At 38.7% G+C, this 16246-nt stretch overlaps 1 protein-coding gene across 5 annotated transcripts in view; it reads right to left on the bottom strand.

Moving 5' to 3' along the window:
- LOC306996493 (uncharacterized protein) overlaps positions 1–8879 on the bottom strand; it is a 29998-nt gene extending 21119 nt beyond the window's left edge. For 2 of the 5 annotated variants that reach the window (XM_079609022.1, XM_079609021.1), the window contains exons 1-9: positions 7547–8273; positions 7130–7286; positions 6827–6919; positions 6607–6681; positions 6216–6302; positions 5754–5828; positions 5624–5650; positions 5315–5391; positions 3070–3113 (exon numbers count right to left, since the gene is read on the bottom strand). In XM_079609022.1, coding sequence (XP_079465148.1) covers positions 3070–3113; positions 5315–5391; positions 5624–5650; positions 5754–5828; positions 6216–6302; positions 6607–6681; positions 6827–6919; positions 7130–7286; positions 7547–7735 — 824 coding nt within the window. In that variant the 5' untranslated portion in view covers positions 7736–8273. The other 3 variants (XM_079609023.1, XM_079609020.1, XM_079609019.1) reach the window with 3 other exon arrangements.
- Between the last annotated feature and the right edge of the window lie 7367 nt (positions 8880–16246).

A 16246-nucleotide genomic window follows, 5' to 3' on the forward strand; every position in this document is an offset into this window, starting at 1 on the left:
AGCAGGACAGGTGGGACAACTAAACCAATAATCAGATAACAAGGGGGAGGGACCAGACAATGACAAGAGCACATGGCCCCAAAATAACAAAACACCCATGTGCATCACCAGACAGGACAGACATGTGACACTTGATTGGTCTGCATTCAGGCTACACACCATTGTATCATCACTCATGGATCCCTATCAGGCTGTGGAAAATGCCATCAACCTGGCTGTTTTGGAGTCACATAACACCTATGCGTGCATAGCTTAGCATATAACATGATATATCCTCTCAATCTGTTCTCCAGCCTGCAAGTCATGAACAGCAATATAGCTCTGTGTCACTTGCTACTTGACTTTCAGAGGAATAAAATAATTTAGTAAATTTGAACAATACGGAAACATGCCCTCAACACGGATAGGCCACAAGGCTGTAGAGCTGTAGTATTCTACTGTCGCTGGTGGCTCGTGCCATTCGCCTACTGTCCTGTACACTGTCCTGCACACTCACTGTGCCACTGGTCTACGGTCCCGCACCACTGTCCTGTGAGACTTACATATTGTTAAAAACCTAACCCTGAACCTAATCATAAACCTAACCCATGGACAGTGACAAATGACTAGGGACAGCAGGCACATCAGACGGGACATTAAGTGAGTGCCATGTGAGAGTAGGCAAGTGTCACAAAACAGTATGAGTTGTGCAGGACAGTGCATGGGACAGCAAGTCAATGGCACAGTGCACAGGACAGGTGGCACAAGACAGTTGATGAGTGGCGCAGGACAGGTCACAAAACAGTGGATCAGTGGTGCAAACCACCAGCAACAGTACAGTACAGTTATTGCTCCTACTGCTGGAGGAGAAACGACCAAGATCAAGTTTGCAGGTGATAGCCCCATCATCAGAGTCTCAGTGCTCCATGGAGGTTGGGATGTAGAATGGAGTACCAACAGCAAATTTCATCTTGAGAAGGAGGCCAAAGTCCCAGTTATAGCTGACAAGCCCATAACCCTGATACTCTTACATTTATGTCGTCTCACATCAGACATAATGAATTGAATTGAAATGGGATATCAACATCCCACCTTATGAACAGGCACAAAAACAACAACACATTAATCAGACATGATCTGGACATGTTATGTGTAAACAAACTCTTCTATAAAGCCATATATCTTATTCATCGCCTGGTATGGAAGTCACACTGGATGGAAATGAAAGAGGATTGCCACAAAAGTCCCTGTATTTTTTTTTTTTTTTAAATAATTAATATATGCATAATTTCCAGTGAATAAAATTAAATTATGAAAGGATATTTAAAGGTCTTCTTGTTGTAATCCCCCTTCCCCCTTCGTCTAATTTCATTGTATATTATTCTGACCCAGCCCTCCCCTGGATACACATTCAGCTTAACCACTATCATGCAAGGACAAATTCAATATTTTGTCAGCATTTACACTACCCATGTTAAAGTGTAGATTTGTCTGAGTCTAGTTTGTGATTTCTATAAAGACGGTCTGCTGAACATCAAGAGGAAAAAGGACATGATACCTGTGACTGAGCAGTAGACTGGCCAGTTATAACTACTACTATGATGGGGAAACTGATGGGACAGGACAGTGAGGACACTGTTGGAGGCAGATTCTGTCCATTATGGCTGGCATTAGCAAACATCCCTATTTAACAAATGGAGGACAGAATCCATATTAATCACATCTGTGCATTCACCTCTAGCAACTACTGTAGTGTATTATAGTTGGGGATTAATAGGAAGATTCATTGTATACAACAGCCTGCTTTGTCTTAGATTACTGTATGACATTTCATCACATGACCTGGAGCATTTTGCTTTGTTGTTTAAAGTCATTGCAAATCAGCACCGCTAGCCTAGCTTAGCACAAAGACTGGATGTAAATGGTTGCAGCTAGCATACTAATCCAAATAAGTGACAAAATAACGCAAACATTTTCCTATTTACATGTTGTGATTTGTATAGTCACAGAGTGTACAAAAAACAAAGTCACATGAGACAGACATATTTTAACCGTATAAATACTGGGAACTATATTCTCTGAAGGCGGAAGCACTGCTACTTGGGCGCAGCACCTGAGACGCGCTCTGAAAGAACTCTCTGCTCCTCACCACGGCGCGTCTCAGGTGCTGCGGTTATCACTCCGCCCAAGTAGCAGTGCTTCGCCTTCTGAGAATATAGTTCCCAGTATTTATACGGTTAAAATATGTCTGTGTCTCATGTGACTTTGTTTTTTGTACACTCTGTGACTATACAAATCACAACATGTAAATAGGAAAATGTTTGCGTTATTTTGTCACTTATTTGGATTAGTATGCTAACTGCAACCATTTACATCCGGTCTTTGTGCTAAGCTAGGCTAGCGGTGGCTGCGTCAAACAGACTTATAGCACGCACGGAGATGAAAAAGGTATGTATGGACTTATCTAACTCTGGGGGATAAGTTGAATAGGCTAAAGTCCAAAAAAGTCGGAGTGTTCCTTTAAGATTAACCATAGGCCTAAAAAATTAAAATAGCATCTAGAGTTTTTGATAAACAAAGAAAAATATATAGACAACACCGTTTACAACTGGTAACTGGTAACTCATAACCTAATACAATTAAGATAGTAGTATAGAGTATACAGTAGTATACAGTAGATTGCAAAGACTTAAAAACAGAATTTTGAAAATGCAATCTTGTCTGGCCTCGCTTAAAGCCAATGTAGCACTCAGTGAGAGTAGGGTTGGTAATGAATAGTCAAGGGTGTGGTTAACACAACTTTAGGTATATCCATTACAACTATCATGATCACAAGCTACGGCTATAGGTCAATAGTTCTTATTCAGCACTTCCCCTTGAATCTAAATGTCAAAAAACACTTGAGACAAGTTTATTTTCCTTTTTTTGTTGTTTTTTTGGCTCAATGTCATCTGTCAAACACAGTAGTTCTAACCAACTGGTTTAGTTGCCATGCAACGTGTTGTCTTTTAATTTGCTGGAAGGTTTATGTTGTGCATTGCAATGTAAAAAATGGGGTAAGGGCGAACTGTCCAAGCAAGGGTACCATACCATAGATCGCAGGGCATCCAGTCGTACAGGAGTTCGGTCTTCCCCTGTGGAAGGCAAAAAAAGACATGGAAATGTGTTACATGAAATATTGCACACAGAACTACAATGCAAACTTAAATTGAATGATTTGGAGTGACATTAGGTGATCAGTTTTCAAATAATTTCAGTAATTTCAAAATTATTGTAAGAGGAAAACCCCTTGAGATGTGACATCTAGTTTTCTAGGGGGCCTCTAATGCATGAATGTTTTTGAGAATGCACCAATAAAAATTAGTTTCCCTCCCTACACAAACAATTTCTCACTCAATTTAGTGTGCTTTTTTATATTTTATGTAAAAAAAAGATTTGCCTATCTTCCTTTGTGTGCCAGTTTTCTCTAAACTTCTAAAAACCTTATTACATTTTGTTTTACTTATTTGGAAATGAGACATTTGTACCACTCACTCTGAGACATTTTAAATGATACTAAACATAATACTCAATGATAATCATTCACATTAAACCATATGTATTCTTGTGTGATTTTTTGGTGTGCATAAGAGAGAATGAAATGTAGATTAGGTGAGACTGTATGAGGGGGAGGTCAAATGTTCATTTCCAGCAAGGTCCTTTGTCTTACTGAGCAGTGATCGTTCTTTAACCAGTTTTTCCAGTCTTACACGATTAAAGATAATAGGAACAAGTATATTTCCCAGAACAACAATCAGGTCCATATTCTGTCCATATTCAGGTCCATGTCCATATTCAAGCAATAGTCTGTCAGGATATCAACCATCATGTAGTTAACAGGGAAGAGGGTTCCCACCCTTTCTCCACATCAAATATAAGGACCTTTAAAGGATATTTCTAGGCATTTAAAAATAAATGTTTAGAGACATGGATCAAGGGCAAATCTTATTGAAGTGACAAAGAATTCCCTGGTGATACAATTGGCACTATTTGATACAATTGGCTAGCCTGGCTAACGTCAGACCTCGTCTCATTGAGACGTGGTCTGGGAACCACATGTTAATTTTCTCGTATTTGAGGTGTAGTTTACGAATGCCCAGAGCCGTTTATTGGGCGCTACGAATGTCTATCAAATGCGCCTGTACGTAGCTCATAGCCAATTGTTTCAATTATACCAGATGACGCATGTAGAGTGACAGAAATTCGACGAGGAAGAAGACGATGGGTCAGAGATTTTTTTTTTCAAAATAAACTTACGTTCTTAACTACTTAGAACACTATCTAAGGCCACATCGAAAGGTAACTTCGCGTCTACTGCCATGTTGGATCCATAGATATAAACAAACTGCTTCGGTGTGTCGCATAGACGTCATCATCATAGTCTTGCTGCTCCCTCCCCGTTCTGTGAGTGGTACCCTTTTTGAGGGGAAAATCTGGTCCATGGTGTCCAGGCAGCATAGCAGCGTGAATAAAATTGTGCTGCGCGCAAGGCAGCATGGGGAAACCCAGGCTAACAATTGGCACTAAATTTCACAATGGACATGCATTCGAAATTTAGCAATAGGACACACTCCACTGTGACTACAGGAGATACAGTGGTTAGCTTTGCTGACATCTAAGCAGATGATGCGGGTCCCACCAATTAAGGTTCACTTTAGTTTAATTTATGATGCTGAGTAACTTGTACATGGTTCAGTGGCATGCCACTGGGGTACCTGGGCTTTGAGTAGTGTGTGCCCAAGAAGGAGCACTAGCATTCTCAGTTACTTTCTGAGTTTGTCACAGGACAACTTCTAAACTGGCAGTGCAACACCAAGATTTTTCACCAAGATTTTTTTTTTTTTAATCAAATACCTTTTCACAGTTTTATATGATTTTAGTTGTAGTTTAAACCTTGCAGAAAAATTATGCTGGTTGCTGGATGGTCTAAGATAGTCTAGGGTGGGCTGAAAGAGAAGATGGTGCGTTCCAGCGCGTAACATACGTCACGACCAAGTAGCGATTGGTTGAAGCAGAAATTATCTGCCCACCAGGAAGCAAATATCCCAATGGATAGGTTCCAGGCGCTTTGCACAAAGTGAAATAATGTGAAAGCGTTTGGTGTATCAGGCTAAGAATGGACATCATAAGATGGTCAAACCAACTAAAACCATCAAATCTCATGCAAAAACATTAACTGGTAAAAAAAATGGCTGATCAAACCAGCTTCAAAACATGCTTAGGCTAGCCAAGATGTATTTTCTGTAGGGAAGACATCATATCAGATAAAACAATCAAACTACCTCTCCAATCCTACCTTTCTCTGCCTTGTCCGTATTATCCCACGGTATGGGTGCACATCCCGATTGTTGTGGGAGCAATCTTTTGTTCTCACTGTACAACATAAGTACATAGAGTAGTGAATGATAAATGATAACCCAAATGCAAATGTAGCCTTGTAAAATACTTAATACTTGAAAAACTATCACACGAACACTATGCATACAATTCATATGGAAATTAATTAAACCAATAATATCAGGAAGACCTGCACAACAATTCAATGAATACTCTGTGTTGATAATGTAAAAGATGACAGAATATTAGATGTCAGATTTTAATTCACCTCTCTTCCTCTGATTTCGTCTTTTCCCTATATAAACAAATAGACTTGGTTCAGTACAGTACAGAGTTTTGAAGCTTACGCATATTCTTTCAAAGATAAAGAACAGAAATAAAGCTGAAAAGCTTAAGACCTTGTCCAGTAGGAGGTTGATCAGCCACAGCCTCAGTCCCAGCCCCCTGGTCCACGGATATTGTGGCTACTGAATCTAAAATGAGTGAAGAGATAGCATTGTCTATCGTAATATACAATTAGGTCATAACAGAGATCTGACAAAAAAAGAGCTTAAAGTGATCCTACAGAGTACATCCAACCATAGCCCTGTTGTTTGAGCTTCCCAAGTGCTGTTGGTAGGAAGAATAACAAGATAATTTGGTACAGCATAGACTACATAGCAAACCATCTGTTTACGCTAATACAATGACACCATGAGCTCATTTTCAGTTTAATTTCTCATGGTACCATTCAGCGTAAAGTTCCTGTTCTCTATTTGGTCTATGTTGTACCAAATTATCTCGTTCTTGTTCCCACTGACAGCATACAGTGAGCTCAAATGACAGGGCTATGGTTGGAAGTACTCCGGACACTGTAACACCTTGTACTGTAGGAGGAGGGCTAGGCAACAATTCTGGACCATCCTCAGTCCCAGCCCCCTGGTCCAAACTCTCACCGCCTGTCAAATCTGAGGATGAGAATGAGTGGAAAGAAGATGTTGTCTCTCCAAAGTGTATACACAGATGACATAATATACAGTACAATTAGGGGCTGTATTCACAAAGAATCTTAGGGATAAAAAGTATCTCAAGATTTTAGGAGAAAATTTAGCGCTAAGCCTTAGTGAGGACATTTTAACGTCATGTAGGAATTATTTTTGTGCTAAAATGAAATTCTTTGTGAATAAAGCCCCTGGTCAAAATAGATATTTGCTGCTAAAGGACATCTCACAAGGATATAAAGAACAGATATAAAGCTGAAGAGCTTAAGACCTTGTCCAGTAAGAGGTTGATCAGCCACAGCCACAGTCCCAGCCCCCTGGTCCACGGATATTATGGCTACTGAATCTGAAGATAAGCGGAGAGATGGTGTTGTGTCTCATAAAAGTTTAAATAGGTGTAGTGAAAATACATCTGCTGCTAAAGCACATTCTCACAAAAATCTCAAGGAGAACACAATAAAGTGAAGGCACCAAATCTGGGCCAAACGCACCTTGTTCTCTTGTTAATGGGGTAATCTCAAAATTTAAAGTGACAGTAGCCTCCCCAGGTTCATGGCTACTGTCTGTTGCCTGGTCTGTATTTACTAGAAGAATACACACAAACAATTTATTATACGCAATTAGGTCACAATGTGAAAGCTAAGGCAAAATAAAACAATACCCACAAGCCTCAGATACTCAGTGAAGCACAGTTGCCCTTACTATTTCCAATCATTGCTCAACACCATCTACTCCTAAATAATAATATAAAAAAATACATAGATAAAGTTTATAGTATATAAATATAGTCTTACCTTCAACCATCATTTTAAAAATTTCATAAATGTTTTGCACACAGGTCTGTGCACCTTTGCCCAACACTTGATCTTTAGGCAAGATCATTTTGGCCTTTTTTTGTGGATATTCCACCAGGAGCAAAGGCCTCCAGCCGACTGCGTGCAGCTTCTCTATCTAAAGATACAAAATAAAAAACATTAAACCAATTACAAGTGCTTTGGTGTGGCTGTGTATGGATCTTTGTCTGTTTATCACACTATCACAAAGCTAGGACACAAATGCAGGTCCACACGAAATACTTAGGGTCAAAGCAGACTTTTGTAACAAGGAATAGCTGTATTCAAGATCCCAGAAGCCCTTTGCATGGCTGACTTAACAGGAATGATCAAGAGAAAATTAGCTTGATCAACTTAGCTGAATAGCAGGCTAACTACCGGTAGGTATGACTTTTTTGTTGTTGAAATAGTGTTATTGACCCCCAGAATGCTTTGCATTAAGCCAGACAGACAGCCAGTCAGCCACCCATCTGAAACAAGCCTAAAATAAACACAAGCGAGAAAACTACAAGACAAGAACAAAAGACCAAAAGAGTAAAAGTATGCACATGCACGTGTCGTGTTCATCCTGCATAAACGTCCAAGTAGCAATGTCGCAAGGTTAGTAGTGCTTCATATCAAGAACAGTGTTAGTAGTATTACTTTTGGTGAACACTAAATGCCATTTCGTATGAGATGCAGTTTGACTGACAGTCACAAACAAGGTCAGATGGTAGCACCATTAGATTTCAGTGTGATATCTAATGCACCTGTGTCTTATTGGCCAAGTTCAGTTCACGTGTCAAATAGCTCACAAAATGTGATGTCAACCGAGCGCCATGTGCTTACATACTGGTGCTTGTTGTGCACAGGGGAAAGTCAACTGTTCTTCATATGAAGCACTGTGAAACATCTTACAGTGCTGCAGGCTCTGAGCTCAGTGATCCTGAGAGTCTTTGGTCTGTTTGCAACGTTTTTCAATGACAGTAGAGTACTACAGTTAAGATGCTAAAACTGTTGAATAAATAGCTTTCATAAAGATGTTAATGCATTATCTTGTCTCAGTCAAAATCAGAAAGTCCCCCCCAGTACCCAAAAATAACTGGACTATGGTGACAAAACAACAAAAATTACTTACCAAAATGACGGCATCGTCCCACAAATGTGAGGTCACCTGATTTTTTTTGGTGTTGGCAACCCATGTTTGTTTTTTTTGCTCAAATTTTTCGATCTTTTTGTTTAGCGGGCATTTTTAGGCTGTGGAGCCTTACACATGGGGCACTTCTTGAAGCCATTAAAAACTTTTTTTTTTACACGCTGGGCAGGTCTTCTTGAGCCCTCCACCTTTTGACATGTTTTGATGCTGTAAATCAGACAGAAGGCATATTGTCTATTATTAAGGCATGTCTATTACCATTGTAGAAAACTACAAATTCCTTTATTGCTAAGACATTTTAACTACACAACAATGGTGTCAATCTTTTAACAGTTATTTTGCAGTTATGTCGAAGTACGTTTGTGACTAATTCAGAGAATCCAGTATAATCGTTGTGATTTGCTGTGCCTACATCAAACATGTTAGTAGTAAGGCTACACCCCTAATGCTACAAAAAGATATGCACTGCAGATGTGCTGACAAAACGTAGGGCTATAACACCGCTGCATTTTGAACCTTTTGATGATTGAAATTTGCATCAACAAGCCTGTCTATTATGCTTTAGTTTAACTTGTCTTTATACGTTTTATGCTTATATCTATCACCTTCTCTGGTATATACCAGCGTCACAAACATGACTTTGTCCTGGTTCAGTTATGATACAATTTTAAGACACTGGATTTACACTAACTGATGGTTATGTTTGATGGCCGCTTTTTTAGTAAGTAACCATAAAAAACACAAAACAAAAACTACTAAATATAAGATAAAATACTACACTACTTCAATGTAAATTAAATGTCTAGAACATAATACCTCAACAGCAACTACAAAAAACAATATGTAATACCAATAGTGATTTTCATAGACATGGGTGTAAAATTATCAAAATGTCTTACCCTGGCCTCACTGAGATCTTCAAAGACTGGGTGGTTTTGCGACATGGTACATGCACAGATACAATACAAAAATACAGACAATAATAGACACACAATACAGATATGAAGATGTGTGTGTGTGTGTGTGTGTGTGTGTGAGAGAGAGAGGGGGGCGTGTGTGTGTGTGTGTGTGTGGGGGGGGGGGGGTGATGTGGGGGAGAGAGAGAAAGGGAGAACTAGAGAAAAACAGAGTGAGAGAGACAGAGAGAGATTGAAAGAGTGGCTCTTAAAAGTGCCTTTGTGTTCTACGTACAAGAGATAGAGATATGGAGATATGATGTAGAACAGCAAAAAATCTGTAGAACAGACAAGAAAGCATCATTAGATATATCTCTGAGAAAAAATATCATAATGTCTACATTAACGCGATACACTAGACAGGTGAATAGGGTACAATTTTAAAATAATAGATATCACCATGAAACGTCCTCAGTTGATTACTATACACAAGTATATAAAAACAATGTATTACAAGTTTTTGAAATTTGTATGTTTAATTATGCATAGTAGGCATTATCTAATTAAAAATGCGCAATTTTGCATATATTTTCGGTAACATAAATCTGAACATATGATAAAGCCAGGTGCAAAACTTATGTTTACACACAAGATGAAAAAATAAATGTCAGATGGATTTCAGGATCCGGCCTAAATGCTTCCATTACTTAGGAAATCAAAAAATATAACTTACAAAAAAAAAAAAAAAAAAAAAAAAAAATCTATTTTCGCCATATTTGTTTTAATTAAAATGTCACATAAATCAGGCCAGGAATGATTTACAAATCCCTTTGAAAATATCTTAGAATATTTAGAATACTAAGAAAATAATAAGAATACTGCTAAGTATATAACAACTGGAAAGTTTGGTGTACATAGGCCGAGATGTTTGTAATGTAAAAAGTCATACTTTTTTGGAGGAAAACAACTATTTACAGACACAATATCTTGTCAAATCTTTAGTAATGAACAATACAACCCATCTAAAACGTATCAAAACTTATAACTCAACATTTATAGATAGTAAATAAGCAACGCAGGTCTGAGATACATACCGATTTGTAGATGGGATCCTCGCAATGACTGGAAAACCCGCGAAATTCTAGGATGCGCGCAAGGAAGTGTGACGTCTCGCCGCCATGGCAACAGACTCGTCCGATTTAATATTAATTTATTATTAGTCTTCATTGTTTTTTGTTTTCGTTGTCTGTATATGCCTATCTGTCAATTAAAACATTTAAAAAAAAATAGTAAATTAGTCCAAATATTATTTACACTAAGATGATGGATGGGAGTTTGATTGATCAAGCCTGCCTCTAGTGATCCGGTTATCCGTGTGTCCACTGTCCACCACGAAAGAATCCGTGGTGCCATCACAGAATTTGACAATAAGCAAAAGGGTTATACAAACTGATCGAGATAAGATGTTCAGTTTAATTAGGCTACATTGCATCGCAAACACAGACAACTTGAATAGCCTACTTAAAATGTCAAAATCAGCAATTTAGGCAATATACGGTCCAGTGAATGTGAAAACATCTGTGGCGACCACTGAATATTCCGTGGTCCCGTCACGGAAGAAGAATCCGTGGTGCCATCACAGAATTTGGCAATAAGCAAAAGGCTATAGCCTACAAACTGATCAGGGGAGATAAGAGGTTCACATTTTAATTAGGCTACATTGCATCGCAAACTAATATGGAATAGCCTACTTAAAGTGTTAAAATCAGCAGGTAATATCGTCCAGTCAGTGAATGTGAAACAATCCATGGCGACCACTGAATATTCCGTGGTTCCGTCACGGAAAAAGAATCCGTGGTGCCATCACAGAATTTGACAATAAGCAAAAGGCTATACAAACTGATCAGGGGAGAATAGGTTCACAGTTTAATTAGGCTACATTGCATTGCAAACACAGTCAACTGGAATAGCCTACTTAAAGTGTTAAAATCAGCAGGTAATATCGTCCAGTGAATGTGAAACAATCCGTGGCGACCACTGAATATTCCGTGGTAACGTCACGGAATTAAGGGTGACCAGAAGTTATCCTAGCGATCAAACGACGACAGAACAATGCAATATCAAGTTAAAATCACTTTAAAACTAAATATTTAAAGTAAAGTACTTTAAGTGAACTAAGAATATTTAAAGCGATACCTTTCCAAATTATAAAACGACGTCTAGTGGGGGAACGCATGTGTTGTAACAGCCCGTGTGTGGACCACGGATGCTGCCTGTCATTGACTTACAATAGGCATCACATCCGTGGGCACATCACGGAATTTTCGGCGATTCCGTGAAACTGCCACAGATTTTGAGTTAAGGGGCCGTGTTCATTTCACGGAATTCTGTGAGATCAGGTTGGCGTGCAGGTGCCGTGGAGTTTGATTTGTGGTTTTCTTTTGCTTTTTATGTCGAAAATTGTAGCTTGCCATACAAAAGTGATCTTAATGGCTTTGCCTCTTGCAAACAAATTAAATTGATGAGAGGTTAGATCAGGATAAAGGCAGATGCTAGATACCACTACCGAGAGCTCACGAACACACGTCTGCACTCATCCGCTGTATCCGGAACTCCGGTCAGCGTTGTTCTTGCAACATTGGAATAATTCTGTGGTGTTGCTGCCTTCTCCAGTGCTGAAGTTGCTGACTTTGCCTTTTCATCAAGATGCTTGTTAAGCTTCATGATGTCTTCGGTGCGTGGAAGTTTCGTTGGCTTGTTGTATTTTAAATCACTAATCGTGTTTAAAGCACTATGTGAAATGTATTCAGACCACTTGGCCCGATAAAGCTTTTGGAAATCATCTGAGGACATAGGTTTAGTTACCTATGATCACATGCGTGAACTCGACAATCGACTACTTTGGACTTCGACCGAAAACAGGAAGTAAATACAGGTATTTGCGCTGGCTGAAATAACATCATTTTTATTCATATCTTTCACATCTACTGCAGTCAGATTCACCCGTGTTAACTCTAATAGAATCACTCACATGGCTGGGCACTTGTAATGACACATCAAGGATGTTAAGAGGCTAAAAGCAGGTTTAAAACTTGCCCCATTGAAGTCAACAGGGTGCAAATTTTAAAAAGAGGATAACACAGTGTAGGCAACAACGTCGTTGTTCTCTGTATTGACAGCACTCCAAATTTACAAATAAATGAGCTCAATGTTAAAATTGACCGGAGTTCTCTTTTAAACTTGCATTTCTTCTGATGGTTTATTTTTGTTGCAAGATCTTGCTAAATATCTTTCGCTGGCACTGGACATCCTGTGATCTTTCTAAAACAAACAAGATAAATGTAAGTTACTATGCTTTTAAGAGAGTGGTATGCGTTTTGTTCAAGAACATTGACAATTTTGAACTTTGAACAATCTGCAAAACATCTGTTGAATTTAAGGGGCAATAAACACATCATATGCATATGAACGAGCAGGTAACACACCCCTTCACTACATACCTGTAAACCAATTAAAATAAGAAAACTATAAAAACCTAAATAAAAGGAAAATCACTAATAACAACAAAACTGCATCTTTGATATTGGCTACCATAAAACATTTGAATTTGGACTAACCTTTCACTCTGTAGGCTTGCGAGTATGGCCTGATTCAATTCCTCATCATCAGAAGACACGTCAGACAGTGCAGACATTACTGTAAGATAGTTATCATACTTCCCTGATTGATGGTGTGTTGAGGTAGAGGGTAATGCGGAACTGCTGCTTTGGATAGGTGATACATTTTGGCCAGTAAGATCTACAAGAGGTGGATTAACTGAAACACCTCTTCTAAATGATGACTGGTGACATCAGACTGGTGAAACTGTCTGCGTGTCAATTTTGTGTCAAAGATGAGGAGCACAGCTGCCTTTCTGAACCACTGTTTTCCTCACAGTTGCTGTCTTCACTGCTAAAGCCTGTAATATCATCCTTGAAAATACATAAAAAACATTTTCAGATATAAAAATGTTCAACAGTAAACTGAACAGTCCCTGGAACCACTAGGATTTCTGATTATATTTCTAACAATTACTTTTGCTGTCCCCTTCTATTTTAAGACCTCAGTTAGTTCAATTTCCTTTATTTTGAAGCAGGTATACTAACAATATCAAGTTATCAAGTTTAGGTCACATGATAACGTCAGCTTAAAAATTTCCTGGAATGAGATTGTTCAATTACACAAAAAGAAACGGATTTATCGGAGTATGAACAGAAATTGTGCATGTACTTTGAGCGGGTCGAGCTCAAGGGAAAAAGGGGAAGAAAAGTGGCAGTGTTGCTGACTCCCGAAATGACGAAGTCCTTAAATCTGATGATTATGAAGAGAGAGCAGTGTGGTGTGCCCAACAAGAACGACTATTTATTCGCCGTTCCTCACTGCCTCACATGCTACAGGGGACATCAATGTCTTAGGAAGTTTGCAGATGAATGTGGTGCCCAAAACCAGATTTTTTACGATCTACTCAGCTGAGGAAAGAAATGGCAACTACTTCTCAGATGTTAAATTTAAAGAACAACGAAATGGATCAGCTGGCGGACTTATTGGGTCACGACATAACAGTGCACAGACAGTTTTACCATCTTTCTGAGGCCACCATACAAAGTGCAAAAATGTCCAAGCTGCTTCTTGCCCTTGAGAAAGGAAAGCTGCATGAGCTACGAGGAAAAACGCTTGATGAAATTGGAGGTAAGTTCATATAAGTTTGAAAAGATTTTACAGTAAGGATCCATCTGTTAACATAAGTTAATAATACACAATTGAATATACTTGGAATATACTTACCTATTGCCCCTTTCCCTTTGGAATATACTTACCTGGTACCCGTTTGCCTTTGGAATATACTTACCCATTGCCCCTTTCCCTTTGGAATATACTTACCTGGTACCCGTTTGCCTTTGGAATATACTTACCCATTGCCCCTTTCCCTTTGGAATATACTTACCCATTGCCCCTTTCCCTTTGGAATATACTTACCTGGTACCCGTTTGCCTTTGGAATATACTTACCAATTGCCCCTTTCCCTTTGGAATATAAATACCTGCTCAGCTACTGTTCGGACGCTCTTGCTTACTGCTCCGCGCTTTGCTCTATCGCTTTTATATTTTTATATTTTATCTTCTTTTATCAACTAATTTCAATTTAAGCAAATCAGCACAGTGCTCAAACGCTTGGATTACTACAAAAAAGCTGAATTATTTTATTCGACCAGCCTCCCACTGAAAGCGTACATTCCGGGGAAGAGAAAACACAACTGCATAAGGATAAGAGAAAATGCCACTTCTGGAATCTACTTGCTGCACTAACTGCCACAGACTTTTACAAAGGATTGCAGTTCTTGAAACAAAGTTATTTGCGGGACCACCAAACCAGACGGAACACACAACAGAGCTCCATCATGGACGTCCTCAGCATACAGCCGGTGAGTCACATGAATCTACTGCTCCTCCACAGGCCATACTGAGTGTAGAGAAACAAGCCGATCGACTTACAAATCGATGGCAAAAGCAGGGAGCAAGACCCAAAGGCACTCGAGACATCAGATTGTCACGAGTATCACATATTGCCGCAGTAGCATCCTCTACCCCAGACACGGTGTAGATTTAAAAATCTTGCTTCCCCTTGTTAATTGATTTAATAGAAACAGACACCAGTGATTTTGCCAAGATATCTAATTTATTTTACCATTTTATATAAGACATAAGGGAGAGAACGGATCAGCAACAGATCTTCATTGCATCTCAGTCAGTTTCTCTCTGCCTAAACAAAGGGCTTCAGTTCATATAGGCTGAAACATGTGGTTTCCATTAACATAGCATAGAATGTATATATTATGCTAGGCAGAAAAAACACTGCATACATTTCATTCCAGACACACACTCAAAATCTCCCAAAGTCTCTCTCACACATATATGCATTCAAAACGGTATGTGAACAGTATGATTTATAAAACACAATGATTACAAATGATTATGAACGTATATAAAAAGTATAAAAGGTATAAAACAGATACGTAATACTTCTGATTATGAATATTAATAAAAAATAATAATAACAATACTAAAAACAACATTAAAAATATGAGATGTAAGTCTTCAATCCCTCCTCTGGAACTACGGCCGTCAGTTCCACACCATCATCCCCAGGTGGCCAACCTATTGAAGTGATAGTGAGGAGAAGACAAGCAGACCAAGACATAGACATAGAAGGACAAAAGAATGGAAACAGAAAAGAAAACAAATAACAAACAACAAAGAACCCCAACCCATGTTATGTCCCCGCATACTATGTGTCATTTAACGTCTATGTGTAAGCATTTAAAATGAACCCCAATCATCTAAGGAAAGAAAAAACTAATAAATCTTCTGCCGGTGCCTTGACTCGTTAAATACTCCTCAAGTTCCCGGCTTCAAAATAATAAACTAAAATAAACGTTGATGTTAAAGGATCCTATCCCTTGGAGTTGAAAATCAGTAAGCGGGTGTTAAATGTTTGTGAGATTGTGTTTTGTAGCATGTGTAAAATCTCCTATTTCACACCGTATTTCCCATTCGCAGTTCTATCCATTTGGTTAGTAACAACCAATTTAACAGGTTTGGTACTTTTCTTCCTAATGACACATATGATGAGTTTTATTCCTAACAGAAACACAAAAACTCCTACCATAGTCAAAACTATCCATTCCAACCATGATAAATTCAATGGAATTCGAGCTAATTTCCTCTCAGACATCAATTTAGCTACTCCATTCGCTACGATAACATGACCCATTGCTTGAATTCCCTCCTCTTGAGCTTTCTTAACACTTCCTTTAACTCTCTTAACCATTTCAAAGAGTTCATAATTCCTCTCTTCACCCAAATCATTATTCCACCACTGTGGATCTAACTGCAACAATTGCACATGTGGAACATGAATTCCACCCAATTGAAGAGGATATAGAATCTCAACGCAAAATGGATCCGGAGGAATTGGACATAACTTCCCTCCGTATATCATATTTTCACT

The sequence above is a fragment of the Phoxinus phoxinus genome, assembly GCF_949152265.1.
Source record: "Phoxinus phoxinus genome assembly, chromosome: 4".
NCBI lineage: Eukaryota > Metazoa > Chordata > Actinopteri > Cypriniformes > Leuciscidae > Phoxinus > Phoxinus phoxinus.